At 35.4% G+C, this 27084-nt stretch overlaps 1 protein-coding gene across 19 annotated transcripts in view; it reads right to left on the bottom strand.

The window, feature by feature from the left end:
• The window catches only part of PPFIA2 (PTPRF interacting protein alpha 2), a 498399-nt gene that overhangs the window by 329444 nt on the left and 141871 nt on the right, over window positions 1–27084 (bottom strand). For 5 of the 19 annotated variants that reach the window (XM_046013278.1, XM_046013280.1, XM_046013281.1 and 2 more), the window contains exon 1: window positions 2293–2666. The exons of the other annotated variants lie outside the window; for them this stretch is intronic. In XM_046013278.1, the coding sequence (XP_045869234.1) occupies window positions 2293–2373 (81 nt within the window). In that variant the 5' untranslated portion in view covers window positions 2374–2666. Of the gene's footprint in view, window positions 1–2292; window positions 2667–27084 lie in introns of those variants that run through there. 19 annotated transcript variants of the gene reach the window in all.

Raw genomic sequence — 27084 nt, 5'->3', positions numbered from 1 at the left:
ATTTAAGTGTTAGATAGTCTATACAAAAACCATATTTGCATGTGTATGTGCAAGTATGAATACATTTGAATAAATTAAAATGCAATGAAAGTCTTACAATTAAAATATCCTTCAGCTTATTTGTTGCCTTGTTACCTTTGAACTGTTCATGTGAAATACATTTTAATTCTTACTCTTAAAATTCGGTAATGTAAATTTCAACGAAAATGACAGGATAGCTTGAACATTTAATAAGAAGATGGAACAGAAACTCAATATTATTCATGCTAAGCTATCTTAAATGTTTTTGCATATGTTAACTTTTGTGCTAAAATAATTTTAAGAAAGTAAGCATTAAAATCTCAGCTCCTTGATGAAGAATCATTTCTGAGATGCATTTATGTCATTCCATAATGAGAACCACTTTTGAAAATTTAACTCATCATTTTCAAAGACACATTTTTTTTTGAGAAATGGTCTATTACTTCTACAGCATCTCATTTCTTATAACAGTATTTCAACCAAAGAAAACATATTGCCTTAAAATAGGTTAACAGATATAAAGAAGAAAAATAATCATGTTCAATTCTGCTCTTTGAAAATAAAAGCCAAGAGTCAACTTTTATAAATCTTTACCTTCCATGCTTTAAAAACTATCTTGTTTTTCTTCCTTCTCTTCTACCACAAACAAAAACAAACAATAGCAACAAAAAGTTAAATACCCATTGCCTGTCATCATAAATGTCAGGATCAAATATCACTTCATGAATTCAAAATGTGGAATAGAGTTCATATTTATCAACATTTCTATTTTACCAAATTCCTAGTTTTTACACGAATCATTATAACATTAGCAACAAAAACATGTTTAAAAATCATTCCACTGTGTTTTTAAAGACAATCACCTGCCAGGAAAGGTGTCAGCAAGATCTTTACTGAAGGAATTGTAAAAAGCCTGTGTCATGACTGAGAATATGGAATTTACTGACCCTTAAACTTCAAGAGACTGAACTAGAATATCTAATGTCAAAAGCTGCCCCAAAGAGCCAGACTACAGGATATTGTAAAGAGTGTTTATATCTCAGTGTACGGAGGAGAAAAAAAAAAGTAATAATTCTGCAGAACAGCCCCAGGGCACTTGCATTTTGAGTCACTGCCACAATAAGCAGATCACCACTGGGAAGTGAATATATTCTGTAACAGCACAGACTTGCACTATCAGTAGACATCGGTGTAAAGCAGGAGAGGCAACAGGATTAAAAATAGAAGTAGAAAAGGGGAGAGAGATGGAGTAATTATATTTGCTGCTTATAGTTTGCAAAGGCAAAAGACATTAATAAATCAGATGTGCATTTATTCAGAGCTCTCTTTTAAATGAATTCTAACTACCTCTACTGTATGAATTCTCTAGATCTTTATGTATATTTTTTTCAGACCATTATAACTATATAGCTAAAATAAATAAGTGCTAGGCTGTTTCTTTTCACATAAAGTAAAACACACAGAGAGAAGAAGGTTCATTTTCCCTTTTCATGTAATGATGATATGACTGAATTACAAAGTAAACCTTAGTACTAAAAGATGCAGTTTGAGGAGAAAAATGAGGAAGAATCTAATTTAGTTTAGACTTAACCATTTTCTAGATCGATGGCTGATTTATTCACAGGGAACCGAAACACATTTAGTAGGTAACAGCTTGTAACTCACGTTTATATTTATATTATAAATCATTCTGACTTTTTGATAACACCAAATCTTCCATCTTAATGAGTTTCTACTTTATCTCAAATTGTAAAGCATACTAAATGTGGTATTTAAGCCTCTTGTATTAGTGATTACTTATATACTGCATGTATAACAAAATTAAATAATAGAAATTCTGTTAAAGTATGTATGAAATTTTTCTAAGCCCAGAGGAGACAGTTCTCAAAGTTCCATAATATGTCCCTTGGTTCTAGTCTCCCTGTGATATATAAGAGAAGTAACTCTGTAATGTCCACCATATGATAGCCATAAATAACAATATCAGGACACACATCTCATAAACCCTCAAAGATGATACAGTAGCAAATTATAAAATCCCTGTGAAAATTAAGTGTTCATTATTATATTGCTTGAATTCAGAGAATCCTAATGCCACCTTATTTCCATATTTTAAAAAAATAGATTAAACTGACATGCACATTATCCATTTCCTACATCCTCTTTAACACTTTCACACTTTGCCGTTTTCCTTTGCTTCTATTTCCCTTTATTGGAAGTTTGACTATACATTAACTTCCTAAGTAGTGAAGCCATTTAAAATACACTTACTTGAAAAGTGTAAAACCGGGTCCCATTAGGAGGATGCACTTTAGGGGAGCCAGAAACGGTGTTCATATCCGAGAAAATCATTTCTGATCACAGAGACAATATAATCCACAAGGAGCTACAGATGCAGAGCAGAGAGCTTAGCGTACAGATAAATCCGTGCATGCATTGAGGGAGGCTAGAGGGTAAAATGAAATCTGCCCCATCCTTCATAGATACACAGTGACAGCATTTTGATTCTTTCTCCTGCGTCTGAAATCTAAGCTGAAAGATTATCAGCCACTGACCTTTTGTGCAGCTAGTTCTTTAAAACATATAATGTTTTGTTTTTTTTTTTTTTAAATTAAAACACAGAAGGGAGAAAGCAAGAACCAACAATAAATGGAGCTTGTGCAGAATCTGGCAGTGCTGTGGACCTGCCCATCTGTTCTCAGTGATAATCACCTCCCTCCACCACAGTCTAGCAGAGTGATTATGCTAAATATCCTGGTTAACCAATAACATACAGTTTCATTTCAGGGAAGCGTGCACAGTGTAATTCAGAGGACCTCTTCTGACTAACCTGAAGCATGTTTCCTATGCTGTTTAAAGCCGTATTTAGGACCAAATTCTTGTTCTATCACTCGTATTTCTGTATGTTTCCAAATCTCTTTGTTACTCCTAGTGTTTTCACAAGATTTTAGACTTTTGTACAAATCCTTTTCATTTAAAACAAAGAGTTCTTTTTACATTTATAGATCAAAGCATATTATAGCTGGGTAGAACACTGAGGCTCCAGACATACGATTCAGTAAAGCTATTTAATATTAGGAACATTATCAAGTAAGATGCATTAAATATTTCTACTTTTCTGAACTCTTAAAGAACATCACAACATGGGCATAATTATTACTCTCCTTCCCTCATTTAACTCAAAAATTCAGTAAGTTTCATAAGGAAGTCCAATACACTTGTTTTTCAAAAATCAAAACATCTCTCTTATATAAAAAACAAGAAATTAAAAAATCTTTTAGATACATGAAGATTTTTAACTCAGTATCTAAAAACACTAACTGCAAAGATCTAGACTACACTGCAAATCATGTTCATTTTTTATGTCTTTTAACACAAAGTATTCAGTCTGTATAAAAGATCATATTCAGATGACTTTACACTTTTTAGAAGTAAAAATAAATGCTCCATTTACACATGGTTCAAAGGTGGAGACTTCAGGAGAACAGAGATGAGAATGAGCCAAAAGCAGTGTCTTTGTGAATGTACCAAAGATGGCATAGTTACACATAATTAAGAACCAGGAACCACCTGCTTTGAACCGGAAGCCTATAAAAAGAATATGATGGTAATAGGCTCTCAAAACTTATTATTCATTTATATCTTTATTCCAATTATGACTCAGATTTATAATATCAATGAGGAGAAAAATGATTCTTGATTCCTTAGATAGAAGTCCCACATTCTGGCAAATTCAGCAAGTAGGTAGTTATTTACCCAGCAAACTGCTAAATAAACCAGAAGATAAGTCTTAAACAAATGTTTAATTTGAGAATAATTTTAAATTTATGGAAAACTTGGAGAGCTAGTACAGAGAGTTCCCATATATCCCTCGCCCAATCTCCCTGCTAACATCTTACATTATTATGGTGCATTTGTCAAAACAGAATAACTGATATTGGCATATTATTATCAAATAAACTCCAGACTTCACTTGGATTTCACTAGTCTTTCCGTTAATGTCTCTTTTCTCTTCTAAGTACCAATCCAGGGTATCATGTTATCATGTTTACTTAGTTTCCATGTCTCCCCAGTTCCTCTGGTCTGTGACACTGTCTCAGCTTGTCCTAGTTTTTCATGATCTTCAAAGTCTTTAGAAGACCATCAAGTACTGGCCAAGTATCCCCTAGGCTATCCTGCTCTGATGCCTAGATTAATTTTATTTGATGTTTCCCTCATGATTAGACTCAGGCTATGGGCTGTATGTAAGAATACCACAGGGGTCAAGTGTCCTCATCATATGATATTAATGAAGTCACCTCATGACATCATTATGGGAGTACATGATATCCACATACAATACTAACCATCACTTGGCAAGGTGGTGTTTGCCAGGTTTCCCTACTGTAAAGTTACTATTTTTCCTTTCCATACTCTATCCATTGGAAGTTGGCCACTAAGTTTAGTACATCCTCAAAGAGGTGAGAGAAAGTGGTGAAATTAAGCTTTACTTTGTGGAGGAGGGTAGTGTTTATATGTATTAAATGAATTCTTCTGTAGAGAAGATTTGCCTCATCTACTGTTATTTTTTCAACCATTTGCTTGTATCAGATGGGCTCATGTATATTTATTTTACACTTGCGGTTATAATACAATGTAACTTATTTTGATACTCAAATTGTCCCAGTTTTGGCCACAGAGAGCTCCTTCACATTGGCTCCTAGTTCCCTTTGGTGTGCTCCCATCCATTTGCTTTTTGAGCACTCAAATGACTACTTTGTTTTTACAGATTTTTTTTCTCCTGTATGAATTACCTATTTGCTAAAACCATTAGTCATCTTAACTATAACTCTACCACTGCAATTTAAGTTGAGAAGTCACGTTTTATTATTTCATGATTACTTAAGCAGCCATATTACTATATTTTTCAAAATAATCTTTTTTGTTCCCTTCTGGTTTTTTAGCCTGCATGGGATTCATTGATTCTCAAATTAAATAAAACAAATAAATACACATACTGGCTTTGGTAATCAGTGATCTATGTAAACATTTTTTTATTTTTTCCAACTCAAAGATATATGTTGGGATCACATTTCCTCCTATGGTTAATGGGGCCATGTAAGTCATGCTCCTCCAAGAGCTGTTAGTGGAAATAATGTCTCAAAAACAACTGTGAAGGCTCTTGAGAACACAGGCTATAAAGGAATTTTTTTTTTTTTTTTGCCAAATGGATTATTATGGTGCAAATAATCTCCATGTGTTTTATGCTTATCTGTTAAATGGTTCTGATATAATACAGACCAGACGATTCACTAGATTTCTTATTATTTAGAGAGGCCAATAAATCAAATATTTCTGGTATACTATTCCATCTTCCTGGTATTATCTCATATATTTGCTGAATTTGCATCTTTTCTAAAGTAAGGAATTCTGAAGCTTTTGGCCAAGCAGAGTACAAGTTTTTCTTTTCTATAATTTTTGTGTGGAGAAGGGAAAGAAGGCAGTATGAATTAATGTTGAAAGAAGCTGGAAGGAGAAACAATATTAATATATAAATATTTTAAATACAGTGGTTACTCTAAATGTTGCAGAAATTGTCAAAATATATACAATGGGCTATTTATGATAATGACAGTATGTCATTGTTCTGAGGGTTTATTTGAAGACAACTCAACTTTCTTTCTCTGCCTGGTGGCAGTAGTGAAGGTGGTGCCCAGGTCTGAAAACTGAAAGGATACAGAATCTTGCCTTTTCCATTGTTGCTATAGAAGTCTGGCACAATTTCTAGGCCACAGAGTAATAATTATAAAAGATCCAGTCTCTGTCCTAAAAGGAACTTTAAATTTGGTGGGAAGGACATCAACTAGTAAAAGGTTGTCAACTACCAAGACAACTGAAATGTAGTTTAATAAGTGCTAATGACTGACTTAACGTAAAGGAGTTGTGTTCATCTGAAAAGCAACCTAACTCAAGGGATATATCAAAGTGACCCTAGCAAGAGCAGGAGGTTGAAGACTTTCTGAAGAGAAGGTTCAAAGCATGAAAAGATACAAGATGTCATGGAATGTTTTGGGAAATATGGCTGAAAACATTTCAGGGCATATGAGGTAACTGTGTTACATGTGTGTTTTCATATATAAACATTTTCTCAAGTGAAATTAGTAAAGAGACTTAATCTGGTTAACACCCTATTTCTCTGAAATCAAGTAAAGTTAGAACATTCTTCTCTGAAAAAATATATGAAATGTAGAGACATATTTTCATACTTTTGGTTAGTATATTTTGACATCTTTCTTAAGTTTCCCAAAGAGCTTTTCAAGATTTTTTGGCTTGTCAAGAAACTTCATTCTTAGTTTGACTGAGTTCAATTTATAAGACTATTTTAAGTATTAACTTGAAAGTAAAACTATAGAGTACAGTATTACTATGTGAAACAAAATTTAATAGGCTTATGGTAGCAGTCATTAGATTATGGGCAATGTCTATCAACCATATAAAGAGTAAATAATATGTCCATTTCAGTTACTACACACAGACCACCCCCAAAATCTCTCAAGGTATATCTTTTCTCAGGAGAGGTAAATTAAGAATATGAACTCTAGAAAGTTTAAGTCCAGCTATCTCAACCACTTGAATTTTTACAGAAACAAATCGAAGATGAAAAAGTAAAAGGATAACTCAATTACACTTTCTTAAAAATGGGTAAAATAAAATCCTGAAGCCAGACTCTTGTTCTTAATAAACTTACAGAGAAGATTCCCAGAAGTCATTTAATATACCCCTTGGCCTCTGAGAATAATTACTCCTAAGCTTTCTGAAATATATGTTATCAGTTTGATTTTATAAAAACTTCAAAAAAATACTTTAGAGCCTACTATTTCATATGTTATCAGGAAGATTCAGCTCAGATTTTTTTTTTTAATTTTATTTATTTATTTGACAGATAGAGATCACAAGTAGGGAGAGAGGCAGGCGTAGAGAGAGAGAGAGAGGAGGAGGAGGAAGCAGGCCCCCTGCCAAGCAGAGAGCCCGATGCGGGGCTCGATCCCAGGATCCTGGGATCATGACCTGCAGCTCAGATTTTTTTATAGCCCATCAATATAACTTTTTAAACAAATAACTGTTAGATATATTCTGCTTCAAGACAAGCAATTCAATACATCTCTTCTTTTGTTCATTTATATGTATTGGATAAGAAACTTGAAAATTTGTTAGAGTGATAAGAATTTGAAGAATAAAGAAATATACTGAAAGAGCTGTTCATTTGCTCTTAGTTCCTGATAAACGCTCAGAGGGGAAAATGCCATATTGGACAAAAATGAGTAAGGATAGAGAAAGAGAGAAATGGAAGGAGGAAGGAGGAGAGGAGAAAAAGGAGGAGGAGGAGAAGGACAAGGAGGAGAGATATCACTACAATTTACACCATCACACTATAGGATAACAAAGCATTTTCTAGCCAAGCATTTAGTTAGAAGTCATGCCAGATGGAGTGAAATTAGCAGTCCAGATGGGCAATACATCCCAGTGATCCATATGGATGGCATGTGGAAGCTAGTTAGGTACACACTGCCAGCTAGATTATCTATCTTATCTATCTACTAAATATATATTTGTATGTATGCACTTCAAACTATATCTGCTTCCTTCTCTTCACATCATGACTTCTACAAGATTCAGAAAAGATGATCCTATGTAGAGAGCCAACACTCTTAAGTTTACTTTTACACCCTGTCTCTGAGTCTCCTTCCTGACAGTCATAGCTGGTTGTACACAAGTTAGTAGGGTTTGTTCACTCATTCATTTATTCATTCATTTATTCAACAAATTTTTTACTGAGGGGTAGTGAAGTACCAGACACATGTTACAGTTAAAATAGAGATGAAGGGCAGGTGAAGTGAGAGGACACAATGCATCTGTAGCAAGCCAATGAGATACTCCACTCAAGAAGCATAATCAGTTCTAGCTGTGAGATCTCACAATGCAGGATCCCAATTAGAAAACAACAAACAAAACAAAACTTCTAATACCTCAAAGACTTTCTTCTGAGTTCAGAAGATATTTCTTAGCTATCTAACCATTCATTGAGGGAGTCTCAAATAAAGACCATATTTAGAATCCTTTGTGATTCCTCGAGATTTGCAGTCAGTCAGACTAAAGAAATAAACACAAATCAAGCATACTGAAATTTACAAGTTCTATTTAAAACAAGATGGGGCGCCTGGGTGGCTCAGTGGGTTAAGCCTCTGCCTTCGGCTCGGGTCATGATCTCAGGGTCCTGGGATCGAGCCCCGCATTGGGCTCTCTGTTCAGTGGGGAGCCTCCTTCCTCCTCTCTCTCTCTGCCTACTCGTGATCTCTGTCAAATAAATAAGTAAAATCTTAAAAAAAAAAAAAAAGATAAAAATACTAAATTTGCCTTTAATCCACATCTTGATGATAATACACTGGAGTTTTTTTTTTTAATTTTATATAAATTTTTTATAAATTTTTTAATAAAATTTTTATATATATCTAGATACAGGCATGTATATAGATGTGTTGATATATCTATATATGCATTTTTGTGTGCATTATACATACACATGTATGTACACATAGATATACATATGTACACATACATGTATAAACACACCTACATATATATTGTCTTCAAAATTCAAATTAGAAAATTTTAAAATGGTAGGTTCTTTTCATACTCACTCTTCTTTGTACTTTGGTTTCTCTTTGCTTGAATGGCATTTTTCACAAATACTTATATGTATTATAATTGCCCATACACGTCTTCATGCTTAAATTAAATTAAAAATATTAAGTTGTATGAAATTCAGGCTAGAGTTTTGCTTTGTTCTTTTAACAGAAAAATACTGATGGATTAGAACCTTATAATTCTATGACACAATAATTTTACTAAATTTGTTAAATTTATCTCATGTTCTAAAATATATGTCATAGTGCCTTCTTAGCGCAGTAGGCAGTGCGTCAGCCTCATAAAATATATGTCATTAGCCTATTTTTATAAAAAATCACATTAAAGTTCTATGATAGCACATTAATTCTTCATCTACCACTGTGAATAACAGAGGCCCACATAGTTAAAGTTTTTATAATACCAGAAGGGGTTTCTGAGTTCTGGCTTTTATAAACATAAATAATGTGAGTTGAGAAATATTGGGTCCATTTTATGGCATGAGAAATACATATAGACTATTACATATTGAACTTAAACGTGGTTACGCCCTACATGCTCTATCTCATAGTACACTTTTGATATTAAGTTTCACTTTTCCCTAGAAATTGGCAAAATTCTTAGCGATTTCTGGCCAATATTTCCACTCTGGATAAATCTATATTTTCTATTTTATTTACTGTCCAGTTTCCAAATATGTGTTCTATTACTTAACACCATAATTACTGCATCAGGATACAAAAAAATTCTTGGTCACTAACATAAAATTTTTATTTTATTTTTTTAAATCAGTTTCTAAAGTCTGAGATGAAGTAAGAGTCCTTATTATGCAAAAGTTGTCTTACATAGAACTCCGTGTCTATCACTAACAAGAACCAGCACAAGGCAAGGCATAGAGTAGGCATTCAATAAATATTTGGGAAATGCTTGAAACAAATCTTCCTCTGGCTGCTTTGCTTCTCTCTTTTAATGAGTGGTATATTAATAGTAATTATCTCATTCTGACTAGTCCTGAGAACTCAAAAATGCTTACTCTAATTCCCAGATTCGTACAGTTAATAAGTGGTATACTGAACATTCAAAGTTTGAGCTGAGTGCATTGCTTGGTCCATTAACGGCCAAGTTGTTGGTAAAGGGACTCCTGGCTGACTCAGTCAATTAAGTGTCTGACTCTTGATTTTGGTTCAGGTCATGATCTCAGGGTCATGGGGATGAGCCCCACGTTGTGCTCCATGCTTAGCATGGAGTCTACTCATCCCTCTCCCTCTGTTCCTCCCCCTGTTTATGCTCTCTCTCACTCTCTCTCTCAAATAAATAAATAAATTTTTTAAAAAATAGTCAAGTTGTTGGTGAATAAATGAACAAAAAGAGAATGTATAAATCTATATATTCTAACTACCAACCCATATTGTTTGTATTAATTAATGCTGCTGCCTAGTGGTTTAGTAAATAGATTTTTAAAAAATAGCAGTTTCAAAAATAGATTTAAAAGGTAACTCTGTAAACTTACATGCATACACCCATTCAACTGCACATACAGATAAACTTATCTCCATCACACATTCACAGAGTATTGGGAGAAATACCACATTAAAGAGAAAGAAGAAAGGTATGTTCCAACCAACAAAGCAGATGTCCTGGTGCTTTCATATAGTTCACTTTATCTTATATACTTTGTTTATACCATCTCAGAAGATACAGGTTTAACTGATAGGATAACAGGAAGAGAAGAAGCATGACGGTGATCAATTCTGTGCAAGAGCTTTTAGGATAATGTTATCACAGCTATCTTGGAATAATAGAACATTAAACAAAAACAATTTATATGGATGGACACTCCACTCACAATCCCATGTTTAAGATTACAAAGATTACAAGATTACAAAAACAAAGGGAAAATGAGTGAAAACAGTGAAGCACACTGAAGCAATCTTTAGAATATCATTTCTTATTCTTTAAACTGTCTACTGCCTCAGTTGCCATGGTAGCAAGTACTTTATTTTTCCTTAATTTTACTTTTTTCAAGAATTTCATTTGAAAGACAAAGCCAATCACTATCCTGTTTTATTTTCATTAAGAGCACGAACAGGGGCTCAATAGTTGCTATTTATTGAATGATATTACAGGGAAGCCAGAGTTGCCTGTTATAAAATTCTCTGAAGGAGGTATTTATTCCTCAGTTACATATAAGGAAACAAAGTCTTAGAGAAATATAACTTGTCTAAAAACACACTTAGACAAATGGAAAAGTCGTATCATTTGAAACCAGATTTAGCTGATTACAAAACCCCCTAAAAATCAAAATTACATCTTGTTACTGCTTGATCTGCCACTGATTTTAATTCCGTACAGAATATGAAAAGGGAATTAATAAATTCCTAATTGATTTCATATATCAAAGAATTCTTTGATGATTGTCTATCTGATGAACTATTCTAATTCTATGGAAGTATTCAGATTTTCCTGATGAATCAGATGTGGATTGTGAAAGACAAAAAGTAATCCAGAACAACTACAAGGTCTTTGGCCTGAGCAGTGAAAGGATGAAATTGCCACTAAATGAGATGGAGAAGGCTGTGAAAGAAGCAGGTTTGGGAAAAACTCAATCACTCAATTTTGCGCATGTTGAGTTTGAGGTTTCTATTAGTCATCTAAACAGAGATGTCATGTTGGCAGTTGGATATACAAATCTGGAGACCACATTAGCATGCAGACAGAAAACCAAAAAAGTGGAATGAAGTCATCAGGAAGTGAATAGACAAGAGAAGTGGTCCAAACCCAAGCCTTGGTGCACTCCAACAATAGGAGTCCTGAGCCAGCAAAGGAGAATGAATACGAACAAATCAGTGAAGCAGGGTGGAGAGAGACCAAGAGAGGGATGTGCCCTGAAGCCTAGAGATTGACACGAATCAAGTAGGCAAGAGTGATCATGTGTATCAAATGCTGCTGAGAGATCAGTTAAGACAAGGACTGAGCACTGGCCACTAGATTTAGCAATGTGGAGGTTGGTTTTAGCAGGTGGTTGGGAGAAAAGCCTATTTTTTTTTTTTTTTCTGGCTATGGATTTATCCAACAGAAAAACAATCTCCTCCAACTTTACTGAAGTGGCTGATCACATCTATGACCAAATCTTCCTCTAACCAGAATTCGGTTACCCACACAGCCCCAGCCTCAGCTCTCTTGTTCACACCAAGGGGCATAGTGCTTGATCCGTAGGTGTCTCTGTCAGCTTCCCCTTGTGTGATTCTTACACGCTGCTCTCCTTCCACACCTTTGGGCTGTGGCTCGCCAGTGTCAGAATGGCTGTGGTACAAGAGTGGCAAGCACAATCTGCGGTGGCAGGTGGAGGTAATCACGGAGATACTGGGTACCTTCCTTGGTAAACTCCCAGTAGAAATGCCCAGGCAAGCTGTTCCTTTATGGACCCATGATTCAAGAAACTGCATGACATTTATGACTTGAAGATTGGACACATTCTTTTCTAACAGGTCAGGGTTTTTAGGTGTGTGGACATCCTTCTTGGCCACCATGATTCCCTCCTTGAAAAGGAGTTCATAAGTGACAATATGGTTCTTCCAGCACATCAAATTCTTGGTGTCCAGGACCAGGGCTGGAAAGGAAGGGGAATGCATGGCACACGAAAAGCCTCACTGGTGTAAATTTACAATGAAACAGAAGAATTGGAGACAGTGTGTTTATACAATACTTTGAAAGCATATTGTTGCAAAGGGAACCAAGGAAATGGGGTGGTAATAAGGAAAGGAGGGAGATCAATAAGAACAAGTTGTGCTTAAGGGAGAGGGGCTAGTATAAGGTGAAAAATTATGATGTAGCCTGGAAAGGGATGAATTTCTGGAGCAGGGTGCTTCAGTTGGTGAAAGGAGATAGAATCTGAAAAGGAAGACACTGACTTTAGAGAGAAGGGAACACCATCTTTGAGAACAGGTGGTGAGGCAGAGCATGTGGATTCCCTTGCTGGTAATTATTGTGCTGGGAGTTTACATAAGTGCTCAGGAACTGAGGAAGCTGAGACATCAGCTGACAGTCGGGTTAGGGGAGGGAGTATTGAATGTCTGAAGTGAGGAAATGGTATGAAGCTGTCATGTAAAATAGAGAGAGAATATTAAAACATACCTATACTAAAGAACATAGCTTGTCTATGCAAACAAATCATTTGATTTTAACTCCCTCAATTAAAGGGATGAATTTGGCTATGAATGGGTGGGTTGTTAGAATCTAGAGTTTTTACATCATGAGAGAAAGTAGTTTAGAATGCACACTCTCTGGAGGAGGCAGTTCCACAGATTGGTAACAGAAGGGACAGAAGGGATGAGTTACACATGTCCAGTTCATTCTATCAAACTCATCTATGATGGAAACCCTTTCTTTCCAGGGAAGTACAAGTTAGGCCAGAAGTATTACTCTAATGGGAGTCCTAACACCTGGAGAGAAGGGAACATGACTCTCCTTTCTCCCATTCTCATGTCCTCTTTTTTCATTCACTATATTTTTTTCTTGGGCATCATGAAAATAAATATCTGACCAAGTTTTGTCCAATCTATCAGCCAATTCCTATTTTCACTCTCTCCATACCTAAGAATCCACGGTCTATTGTATCTTTCATTGCCTTGCCAATACATTCACCCTATTTCTTAATATACTTTTGTTTGACCCATTCGGTAAATAGTTGTACTAATCCAATTGTCCAGCTTCTCTGCTACAAACTGATCAGATAATTGATGCCCCGGCCAGCTTGCCATCCTCAACCTTAGCAGTGCCCTCCATACCGCCTGGGCCCTCATCACCCCCATATTCTTTTCACAGCAGTCCAATAAACTTTTCTCCAATCTGCTGAGGCCTCTCTTCACTGCCTGCTCACTCACTTGCAGCAGATCAACAGTGAGTCGTTTTATACTGAAGTTCCTTTCCTTACAATCTCACAAGTGTTTGCCCTCTCCTTATTTCTTTTTCTCTCATCTCAAAGTCTGAGACTGATGCTTCCACTTGAATTTTGTCACAAGGAGAAAGGGAAGCTTCCTGGCAATTTTGAGTCTATGGGGATCTTTTTAGGCATCACGAGCTGTGTCTTGCACTCTCTTTTCTAAGAGATGGTCTCTTTTGTGGGTGTTCCTTAATTGTCCCTGTATAGCATCCACATATTCACAGGCCTCCCCAAACTTAGTTTGCTAGAGACTATCTTCTAACACCACTTAAAATCCTAGCTGATTAGAGACAGAGAAGACACTAGCAATCGTCTAGTACAGTATAATATTCTGCATCTTAGTCCCCTATGGTGTTTTAAATACCAATGTTTGGGCCTCACCACTAGTGATTTTTTTTATTTAATTAGTTTAAGGATGCCAAAGTAGTATTTTTCTAAATCTCCCCAGGATTTGTGCAATGTGCAAACAGGATTAAGGGATAGCTGATATAATGGAATTCTTTTTTTTTAATTATTATTATTATAATCAAACTGAACATAAGAAAGATAAAACTGTCCTGATTTTCTTGGTCATATCATGAATCATTCTAAGCTAAGTAGGACAGCGCTTCCCAGCCAGTGTGTTGAAAACAGATTACAGGTGTACTGAGACAGCAGTCTCTCAGCTTCAGGGTGACTTGTCAGATCCCGGGATTTCCACAGCACCTGAAGTATTCTATATGAGCCTTAAGCATCCTCCTCTGTCTATATTAATGTAATGTAAAAATATTACAATTTCCTATTTGTGCTATAATGTGAACAAGATCCAGAAATACTGATCTGCTGTGTTTTTATCCTCAAAGCCACTGGCTAGTATTTCTTCTTTGAGAAGCTTCTCTTTTCACCTTTTCTGCATTAAATTCCATTTTTAAATGGGCAGAGGACATGAACAGACATTTCTGCAAAGAAGATATCCAGATGGCCAACAGACACATTTTTAATGTTCCATCTCTATTTTAAGGCCAGGTGCTGTGACCAGGTATGTGTTATCAGTATAGTCTTCAGTCCAATAACTAAATAAGGAATGAAAAATTTAAACACCACCTAGGGAATAACCTTAGCAAAACTTCGTTTTAAATGAATGTGAATATTAAAAGTTATTATTATGTCCTGGATCACTACAACCTCCTAGCTGGAATTGTAGATATCTAAATGACTATGACTAAGTCACAGTTTTTCAGCTTGTTGATTACAAGGCCATGCAGACACAGAATTAAGAGCGTATTATGTCATGATAAATTATGGGCATACATTAATTTCTTCAATTTATCTGCCTTGTAGTTGACATTCACCACACATAAATAAATGAAAGGAACATAAATATTAACATTTCATAACAAAGACAGACATTCTTATTATAAATGCTTTGCTTTAATATAAAAAGGCCCATAATCAGTAACATGATTATGGTGCCTTCGACAGCATTATACACATTAGCAGCCCTAGTCATGCAAAATAAATATTAATTTGATTAAACTGATTAGATGCAAGGAACTGGATAATTCTTTGAATTTTGATTGTATTGTTAAAGCACCAACTCAGTAGTACATGGGATCTAGTGTCAAACAGATCCAAGTTCAAATCTCCAAGCTTCTTTCCTGTTGAATTAAAGCTTTGACTAAGCTTCCCTGGGCCTCAGTTTTCTGAGAAGTGGAGATTAAAATAGGTTTTGACTCAATGGGATCTGGTTAAAAAAAAAATAATAAGTGAAATAATGTATTTAAAGCATTTACTGTCATTGTCCCTTCTCGGTACTCAGAATCCTAGACCTAATTTCCAAATTTCTTTATTCTACCCCAAGATTGTGTTGCATTTATCCCTTGCCCAATTGTTTTCTGTTACCCGAATTTTTTTTACTCATATTCAAAATCTAACTACAGTGCCCTCTCATCTAGGAAGTCTTACCAGGCTAGAATCTTTCTATCCTCACACAATTAGTCTATACTTCAGTTTGGGCCCTTACTAAGCTCTCCAACAGGTGAGTTATTAGCACATTGGCATGCTTGTCCACACAACTGGGAGCTGCTGAATAATGTGGATTGTTTTCCACACAACAGCCTGTAAGATCTTCGAATATGTGAATCAGGCCATTCCATGCTCTTACTCTCAGCCCTCCAGAAGCTTCCTATCACACTTTGGAGAAAACACAAAGCTTCTTCCATGTCTTAGAAAAGTCCTCCAATTATTGATCCTGGCACTCTGTCCTCAATTCATGCCACTGCACCCCTACATCCTGTTCACTACCACACAATCCTGCAGTCTCCCAAATATCATTTCATATGGCACAGTGAAGATCTACTGAGTACCAACTGTGAGTCGGATGCTATTTTAGGCATTTAGGATACACTGGTGAACACAACAGACAGACACTCTTCTTTGTAAAGCTTTCACTGCAGCAGGAAGAAGTGCAGAAACCACCAACACAATAAGTAAACTATACTGGATGTCAGAAGGGGATAAGTGCTGGGAAAAAGTAGAGAAGTGGAGGGAGAACAGGCACTAGAGCAAGGGAAGAAGGATTATTTAGCTGTGATTTCAAATCCCATAGTAAGCATTGTTCTCTTCTTGGTATTTGCAACTGCTGTTCCTTTTGCCAGGCTCTCTCCGCAGGCCACCCAACATTCATATGGTTTCCTCCATCAGTTACTTAAGGGTTTGCCTAAATGTTAGCACTTCTGAAGGTCTTTATCTGAAGAGAATGTAAAAAGTATGCCTTGGCTCTTATGCTGTAACACTTCATTCCCTTAGCTTTATTTTCTCCATTGTACTATAAGTGAAAAATGGTATTTATTCATTTTATAAGGGAATATAATTTTTGTTTTATTAACTGTTGCATTCATTCCCAGTGCTTAGGACAATATTTGGCATAAAGTTGTTACTAATTAGTTACTGAATAAATTAATGTACGTAATCATTAGCTTCAGATGATGGTTATTAAATATAGAAGGCAGAGCCAAGAAAACTAAAATTTAATTAACAATACATTATTTCTCAATAACCTGGAGAAGTTTTCATATTCTAAAATTCTGCTTTTGATGCCCATAGCACTCTTATTGATAACAATGACCTGCCAAACTTCTTTCAATTGGACCATGCAATTCATTAATTCAATAATTATGAATTGAGTGCCTATAGTATTCTAAGTTTTGCACTAAGTACAAGGGATACAACAATTCACTATATATATGAAACTAATATAGCACTGTAGGTTAATATACTAGAATTAAAAAATAAATAAGAATAAATTTTAGAAATTGAAATAATTATCTTTTAGAGTCATCTTTAATTAATATAAAGTCCTGCATATATATTATTGAAAAATTAAAATACAAAGACTGTGAAGAGCATCACCCTGCTTCTTTTGAGTAAAATCACTATTCAACAATGGTCATGGAAGTCCCCAGTCTGGGCTCCCTGCTCAGCAGGGAATCGGAGAGTCTGCTTCTCCCTCTGCCCTGTTCTCTCTCTTTCTCAAATAAATACATAAAATCTCAAAAAACAAAAGCAGTTCAAACAAATACCATAAGATATAAACATCAGGTTTTTTTCCTCACCCTTTGACTCTCTACCTGGATATGGCCTGATTTGTAGATATTTATGTATTTTTTAATATATATGATATATATATACACACATATATACACACACACATATATATGACATATATGTCATTGAACAATGAAAGGGACCAGTTAATATCTTCACTTAATATGTATACTGCAAGATATTAAAGAAATCTGTTATTTCCTTCTTGGGAATGTCAAAAAATTTTCTATTACAAGAAATTTGAGTAAGAGCTTCCCTATTTTTGCAATTCAAATGTTAAAATGTTTTTCTGGCAACTTTAGTGTTTCTCCCAGTGGAATAAATGGCAAACACGTTATAAATATACAAAGTAAAATAACTGGTCATTAAAGCTTAATATTCAACATACAAAATTTAATTTTCATTAAATTTCATGGCCACTAACAAAACAAAGCTAACCAGTTAAAAAGAAAACTGCTTAGCAGTAAAGATAATTTGATTAGAGAGATGGAAAAAGAAAGGCTTCTTTATTGAAAGAGGATAAAACAAACATATCAAAGATTAATTATCTCACAACTAAATCCATAACTTATATATCAAAGAAAAAAATTATTTATGAGAGCTCTGAGCATTAAAAGTTTATATGGTTCAAATTTGTCCTCTGGATCCAAAATGGATGCAGTAATGGGTCTAAACTACTGAATAGTTTTTATAATCTATAAATTTTAATGTACCAAGTTTTATACTTTGATAACTATCTAAGTTCTTTCTTTACAAAGAACTGTAAAGATATGAACAAATATCTGAAGTTCCACACAAGAGCAAGAAAGGCATAATTTGAGGCAGAGAATGGCCAATAAGCTTTATTAACTATTATGCCTATTAATGGTTTTAACCCATTTTCTGTTTGGTGATATAATACCTTTAATCATCTTAAAATTATCCATAAAAAGCTACATTCATGACATCTTAGGGAAGGAAAGTGATGGGGATGCCTCCTTGCATGAGTTAAGCATGTTCAAGCAGAGGACAGATTCTGGTAGCAGTGGAACCAAGAGTATCTAAGGTAATTGGAACTGAGCCCACAGCATGAATCAGAAGCAACAAGTCTGGTGCAAATGGCAGGCAAATTTAAAATCCCCTTTTAGATCTTCAGACACGGTAAGGGCTCCAAGATACCCATAGTAAAGTAGATATGTTATTTAGATATTAAAGGAAAGAACTTAAGGAAAGGTTATTTATTTATTCAAAGATATATATGTGTGTATGTGTGTGTATTGAATTCTTATAGCTGTTTGAACTGCTGAGGATTCTACTGTGAACAACACAGAAAAAAAAAAAAAGTCTTTTCCTCATGGAGCTTATCTTCCAGTGGAGTAAACAGAACTGAATTTTTTTTAGAGATATTTAAAGGCCTCCATAAGAAAGTAACATTTGAACAGAAATAGACTTGAAGTGAGGAAATGAGCCATGGGGGTATCAAAGGAAGAGGGTACTGGGTAGAACAAAGAAGAAATACGAAGGTGGTAAGGTAGTAGCATGCTCAGAGTGTAACTAAAGAACAAGGAGGGTACATGAGCACAGAAGTTCTAGATGATGAAGTCAGAGTGAGAACAGGAAGCCAGAGTAAGGTGGATGTTATAGGGCATTAACTAGGCATTGGCTTTTATTCTGAGTAAGACAAGGTAGCAGGGTAGGGAGGTTTTGGAAGGCCTTGAAGGTAAGACAGACATGAATAAGTGATTGACTAACATTTTAAAAAAAATATTCTGGCTTTTGGGTTAAGAATAAAGCATGGGTAAATATCCAGTAGTGGAATTACTGAATCATAGGGTAGCTCTATTTTAAATTTTTTGAGGGACCTCCATACTGTTTTCCACGGTGGCTGTATCAGTCAGTTTTCATTACCACCAACAGCATGAGGGTTCCTCCTTCTCCATATCCTCACCAACACTTGTTGTTTCTTGTGTGTTTTATTCTAGCCATCATGATGAGTTTGAGGTGATGTCTCATTGTGGTTTTGATTTGCATTTTCCTGATGAAGAGTGATGTTGAACATCTTTTCATTATTTACAATAGCCAAGATATGAGAAAAAAACAAAAACAAAAACTCAGTGTCCATTGATAAATGAATGGATAAAGAAGATGTGATAATATATACAATGAATACTATACAACCATAAAAAAGAATGAAATCTTTCCATTTGCAACAACATAAGTGGATACAGAGAATATTATACTAATAAGTCAGAGAAAGCTAAATACCACATGATTTCACTCAAATGTAAAATTTAAGAAACAAAGCAAAAAAAAAAAAAAAAGAAAGGAAAAGAAAGAAAAAAAGAGACCAAAAAAATTAAAAAAAAAAAAAAACCAGACTCTTGGGGCGCCTGGGTGGCTCAGTAGGTTAAAGCCTCTGCCTTTGGCTCAGGTCATGATCTCAGGGTCCTGGGATCGAGCCCCGGATCGGGCTCTCTGCTCAGCAGGGAGCCTGCTTCCTCCCCTCTCTCTGACTGCCTCTCTGCCTACTTGTGATCTCTGTCAAGTAAATAAATAAATCTAAAAAAAAAAAACAACCAGACTCTTAAATATAAAGAACAAACTGGTGGTTGCCAGAGGAGAAGAGAGGTAGGTGATGGATGGGTGAAACAGATCAAAGGGATTAAGAGTACACTAAACATGATGAGCACTGAGTAATGCATAGAATTACTGAATCACTATATTGTACAACTAAAAATTATATTGGAATTTAAAAAATAAATAAAATTAAAAGACAAAAACAAACGAGGCCTGGGTAGGGGAGGTTAGAGTGGTACAAGGGAAATGAGCTAGGACACTACTCAGGTGAAAGCTAATGATGGCTCGGACAAAGGTGGATAGGGTAAAGGTGATGAGACATGGCTGGACTCTAAAACAATTCTGAAGGTAAATTTGGAAGTGAGAGACAAGCATAACTCCAAGAATTTTATCTACACAATGGAAGGACAGAATTGCCATCAACTGAGTTAGGGATGACTATGTTTGGATCAGGTTTACAAGGAAGATCCAAAACTCAATTTTCAACATGTTGAGCTTTAGATACCTATTAGACATCCACATGGAGATTTCAAGTAGGTGTGTGGATATATGAGCTTGGACTTCAGTGGAAAGTCCTGGCAAGAATTATAAATTTGAGCATCTTCAGTGCATAGACTTAGAGAAGACAAGTCTAATGACTGAACTCTCCAGTACCCTAATATTAAATAGTCCAGAGAAATGAAGAAGGACCAGAAAAAGAAGCTAAAAGGAGGGCCAGTAAGCATTAAAGTAGGATAAGTGTTTCACTAATGGAGCAGCCCACTCGGGCTCCTGCCTGAAGCAAGAGGCTTCTATCTGGAGACCTCTTTGTCCAAGCTGAGAACTTGGATAGCAAACCAGGCAGACTGAAAAAGGAGGTGGAATTTTCCTGATCAACCAGGTCACCTAGATCCGTTTTGGTGACCAATGAAGTCACCAGATGATATTCATGATGATGATATTCAGTCTCATGATTGTTTTCCCATTCTGACTTCAACGGAAGGTCAGGATGGAATTATAATAATAAACAACACCTGCCTGTAATTTGATACAGAGCTCAATGCCAATAGCCCTAACAATCTGGGAGTGCTAGATGTCAATGGTCAGGGATACAGTGTAGATTCTTTGAGTAAAGTGTAGATAAAACCCAGTGATAAATTTTTTTTCTAAACAGAATATATTTTATTTTATTAAGTTTTTAATTTTAATTCCAGTATAATTAACATACAATGTTATATTAGTTTCAGGTGTACAACAATTCAAAACATTACTCAGTGCTCATCTTGATAAGTGTACTCTTTAATTCCACCACCTACTTCACCTATCCCCTCCTCACCCTCCTCCTCACTGGTAACCATAAGCAGAATATATTTTAAATGAAATTATATGTGGGAGCCCAAGATAAAGACATATAAAAGCAGAATTTCTTTCTTTGAGTCAGAGGTAACAGAATCAGAGTTCTTGCTTAGAGCCTGCTGAAGTTACCCTTGAGGCATTTTGACACAGTCCCAGGGAACTTGGTAAACATGGCTTAAAAACACAGCTTAAACCTAAAAAACTTAAAAATAAACCAGTTCAGAATTAAAAATAACTTGCATTTGCAGCAGTCAAGGAAACTCTGGGGGGAAATGGACCTTAATAAAATGTGCCCAGGTTGTCAATGCATTGTTTCGCCCCCCTCCATAGCAATAATATTAAATAAATTATAATTTAAAGAAAGTGAGAAGTTTTATAGTCTAGAAGAAAATTAAGTTTGATATAATTAAGAATACACACATTCATTTTGGGAACACAGTAACTCTAAGGTAAGGGGGTAAAAAAAAAAAAAGATGCATTTAAAAGTTTAAAAAAAAAAAGAAAAAGAAAATATGCTCTTCCACAACCACCTTGGGAAAGACAGAAGTTACAGTGAAGAGCAGGCATGATAATGAACTTACAGTTGCAATATCAATCTATTTTAATCAAATAGAAGATAAGCCTTCCTGGCACGAAGTAGAAGTGTGAATAGGAAAGCAATCTTGTGGGGTCCCTCAAGAGGAATATTCCAGCTTATTTAGAGATGTGAGACTTTCAGGAGATATTCAAAATAGTGAAAACAGAGATGCTCAAAATGTATAGCTCTAATTTAAAAGAGTAGATAAAGGGGCGCCTGGGTGGTTCAGTGGGTTAAGCCTCTGCCTTCAGCTCAGGTCATGATCTCAGGGTCCTGGGATCGAGCCCTGTGTTGGGCTCTCTGCTCGATGGGGAGCCTGCTTCCCCCTCTCTGCCTGCCTGCTTCTCTGCCTGTTTGTGATCCCTCTGTCAACTAAATAAATAAAATATTTTTTAAAAAAGAGTAGATAAGGGGCGCCTAGGTGGCTCAGTGGGTTAAGCCGCTGCCTTCGGCTCTGGTCGTGATCTCGGGGTCCTGGGATTGAGTCCCGCATCGGGCTCTCTGCTCAGTGGAGAGCCTGCTTCCCTTCCTCTCTCTCTGCCTGCCTCTCTTGTGATTTCTCTCTGTCAAATAAATAAATCTTTAAAAAAAAAAAGTAGATAAAAAGGAGTGTCATGAGCAATACAAATTCATATTTATAAATGTTCATTAAAATAATGAGTATCTTGGGCAATTTTAATGATCTAAAATGATATGCCATTAACTTCATCCATCTACTGTACAGAATTGAGACATTAATTTTTCTAAGGCCAAAAGATGTTTACAAATGTGAGCAGTTAAGTGATCTGCAAAGATGTCAGAGTAACTTACATATGCAATGTAAAACTCCCACTACAATCTGTTTTCAGACTGCATATGCAGTATATCCACAATTGCATCCTATGGGCATGTGGGTACAGTTTCTAAAAACAGACATTCCAAAGAAGAACAAATGTCCTGATGATCTAGATATGTATCTGGATCTTTTCTTATACAAATCTGATACCAAAAAACCTGACATAATATGAAACTAACTCATTTTTTCCTTGTAAATTATGTAATGGCAGGGAATTTTGTTTTGCTTATTGTTGTAATCTCGGTGCTTAGAACAGAGCCTCACATTAAATCACAATCAATGAATATTTGTTGAATGAATGAACGTTGGTTAACATACACAAGCGAGAGTGACAACATTATTCCCTGGAAGTCCGTGAAAAGGCTCACTTTAAACAAGCTAGTTTGCATAATAGAATTATAGACTTGCCTGGGTAGGAGGCCCTAAAATGCGTATTCACTTTTTACTTCCAAATTATAGACAATACACTGCATTTTTGGTGACGACAGAAACATAACATCTGGTAATCAAAACAAATTGCAGAAGCTAAGGAACTGATTTTTCTAATTTTGCTTAAGCTGGTAATAATCAGAAGTGATTAGGGAAGGAGAAAAGCCCTAAAACATGGTTGGGTGGCTTTAGGTTTTTCCACTCAGATTAGAAGTAGGCCAAAGCCTACTCTATGTGTGTAAAATGGGAGAGAGGAAAGGAAACCCTGCATCCTAAATAACTCCGCTTATCATAATTGCAACCAATTCTTGTGTGAATTACTCTGCTGTAATTATTCATTCAGTATTACTATAAATATAAAATTACTCATTCTTATAGTCAACCAGTGGTATAATTTCTCCTTCTCATACAGTCCCAGATCATTCTGTCTATAGTTTTATTAAAAGGCTTATATCTATATTTCTTACATGAGAATTATTTGCAATTTAATCTCCTCAGTTAACCATCAGTTCTCTTAAAGAGCATGGATAATGGCTTACTCACCTTTAGCTCTAAGATATTGATGACTGCATCATAAAATGTGACAGAAAGATCTACATTTTTGTTTCTTTATCCTATAAATTGAGTTTATAAGCCTTATGAGAGTAAAGACCCTTACTCCTAACTATATCTTCTATGCTAAGAAAGTGTTAAAACAATACATAATGTTTAATTAGAAAAATTCCTAATTAGAATAATTATGGTTGTGAAGAACCACAGACATGAGGCCAGAGAGCATGTGTTACTGTGATACATGTAAGTTAAAAGCACTTTTACAAAGATATTTTAAAGATTAAAATTTAAGTTAGATAAATCAGGACACCAGGATATTTTTTGTGGAAATGAAATTGTTATGTGTTAGCTAAAGATACCATGTTTTTGAGTTTGGAGTCTATTTTGAAGAGAGAAGTGTTAACCACATCATTTTCCACCTAAGATGTGATGAAAGTAAGACTGTGATATTGGGGTTAAAAAAGGCAAATTTTACTCAGTACTCTTTTATCCCTGTAAACAACACAGCTACATTTGGGATATTACTCAAATAGCTTCGCAAAAAAGAAACACACATACACCACAAAGAAACAGTTTTCACTATTTTCTTGATCGGAACATTATGCCACCCATCCTTTGTAGTAAAACACTTGTCATATTATTCTTTACTAATTGGTTCACAATTAATATATCTTCTCCTTACCAAGGGAAAAGATACCATGTGAAATGGTAAACAGGAAAGATCCAGCGAAATGAAAGAGACAGGTGTTTTGGAAAAATGGATCTTCCTTCAATAAACACTAAAAGACAGTCTTCTTAGGGTAGATGACAATCATATGACAATCATAATCAAACTTGCAAATCCAGAAAAATACAGAATAGAAGCATGCTTATTACTTTCTTTATATCCCCTTTCTTAATTATTAATTTCTTAGGTTCAGAGCCAGACCAAATCCTAGAATCTATACAATTGTCCCAGGTCACGACCTTATGTACAGTATCTAATTTATGATAAGGGTGATGACAAAGTATCTTAAGGAATTTCCTCTCCAAATTTTACCTTAGACAGCAATCAAAATTAAGACAATGACACAGTCCTTTACTAGTTCTAGGCTTTCTCAGAATTTTGATAGAAGTAACAACTTCCATGTTACAGGTTATATAAACGGAAAAACCTTTCAATATGTTAAATATGATATCAACTGAGAAGTGTTAAATATGATATCAACTGAAAAGTGAAGGAAGTTAGACCATAATGTAATTAACTATGCTAGTAAAAGACATTTCAGAAAACATAGTCTTTTAAAATGTTAATAATTGGCAAATTTCATATAGAATGAAATTCAGCCAGTTTGTTAAAACATAGAGGTAATAATGCTATGAGATAATAAAATAATCATTTTACTCTCTGAAGTAGTACTAGAATTCAATTTCATATAAATGCTCACCATCAACTTGCAAAGAGTTGTCCTGAGCCATAGGAGGACTTACTTAGCTAAAAAATATGGTTGTTTAAATAAAAATTTATGACAGTATGGGATATGTCACTACTATCACTAAAATAAATAAAAGGGCATATTTCAGTTTTCTAAGGGAAAAAACCCTACATATTATATATACAAAATATATATCGATATGAATATATACATATACAAATGTATGTATATATATATATATATAATTATGTTCTACATAAAGAGTGGGAGGCTTCTGGGATATCAGAATGCATCTGTTCAGCTCATGAGAACTGTGAATAACCTGCAGAGAAAATTGGACTCAGATTAGTGCCTAACTGCTGAATTTGTGCACTTACACACTTTAATCCAGGTCATGGTTGGGGCCTAACCTTATGTCTCAGTAACTCTGATATGTCAAGGTTGTCTGTAATACATTCAGTTTGCATAGACATGTCCTAAGCACTGGAACAAAGCTGTGAATGGGTAATTCAAAGCTTATATTTATATCCCAAAACATGAAATCTAATGAGAAAAATCATGCTTGACTTCAGATACAGAGCTCAGATTCATTATTAAAATTCGAAGTCTCTTTGGACGGCGCTCCAAGAAGGCAGGAAAACTCAGTGTGACAGGAAAGATCTGGGGGCTGTGTGTCAAAACCCAATGCCGGTGTCATCAATACAGTGTTATAACATGATCTTCCTTAGTCCCTTCGCCAGGCTTAGCAAAAAATCTCTCTGTTTAGAAAGAAGGAAGGAAGTAAAGCAGGAAGGCAAGCAGGAAAGGAGGGAGGAAAGGAAGGAAGGGAGGGGGGAAAAAAAAAAAGAAACTGGCTTGAAAAGAAGCTTGAAAAAGCTTTAGAAATTTGGCCAAAGTTGAATAAACATAGCGGTAACACCTGAGAGCAAGCCCCATATCACCTCTCGTGCCTGAGTGAGACACAGTTTATGCACAGACCACAAGAACGGGCAGCACATGGATAGAATCAGGGCTTAGGGTAGAATGCAGATGAGTAAGAGCATATGTGGGGAAAAGTGGCTTCTACTTCTCAGTTATGCTTTGGTGCCTCTCAGATACCAAATCAAAACCTCTCCATTTCCAGTCCTGGCTAATTGTATCCCTCTTTCTTGCTTTTTACTCTATTTTTCCATTCTTTGCATCCTTTCTCTTTCTTCCTCTTCTTTCTGTTTGGCACTACGAATATTCAGGAAATTTGCTGATCTCTATATTCTGGTAGTTTAGTGATTTCCACTAGGAATTCTCAGAAGAGCAAAATGAGCAAAAAACCACAACAAAATACACACACACACACATACACCCACACACACTGGACTTGGACTCAGAAGACATGAGTTGAATCTTGGCTCTGCTCCTTTGCATAATAGAGCTATTATGTGTTCCTGGGCAAGGTACTTAACTTTTCAAGTCATGGTTTCTAATGCTGTAAACTTAGCTATAATAACATGTATCTGGGAATGTTCTTAAGAACAGTGTGTTTAGACATCTTATTTGAAAACAACTGATATCTTAAGTACTTGAAAAAGATCTGTTGAATTCATTTAATACTTTTTCCATCATTCTGCAAGCATCTTCCTAAGCATTATTGCTATTTCCTGATTTTTCTCTCTCTTCTACTTTTATACCCCATAATTCTACTTGCACTATAGCTTCAGTGTCTGTGACAGAAATATGATGCAAAGTCACAGAAAGAGGAAGATACCATTCTCACTAGCAATCATTATCAGATTTCATTAAAAAACCCAACCCCAGAAGGCGAAACATAAGAGACTATGGACTCTGAAAAACAACCTGAGGGTTTTGAAGGGGCGGGGGTGGGAGGTTGGGGGAACCAGGTGGTGGGTAGTAGGGAGGGCACGTATTGCATGGAGCACTGGGTGTTGTGCAAAACAATGAATACTGTTTTGCTGAAAAAATAAATTAATTAATTAAAAATTTAAAAAAACCCAACCCCAGAGCTTCACTTAGTTGACAGAAATGTCTAGTTTCCAGAGTAGAATATGTAAAGTTAGTTTCAGTTACTCCTTTTCTAAGTTTGAACATGAACTCATGCTGCTATCATTTATACAAGTTTGTAAATGTAATTTATATATCCTACCTATTACAAGAACACTAAAGGTACCGGAGAGGATGC

This window comes from Meles meles, chromosome 7 (genome assembly GCF_922984935.1).
Source record: "Meles meles chromosome 7, mMelMel3.1 paternal haplotype, whole genome shotgun sequence".
NCBI lineage: Eukaryota > Metazoa > Chordata > Mammalia > Carnivora > Mustelidae > Meles > Meles meles.
This window is presented reverse-complemented; position numbering and strand designations above follow the sequence as displayed.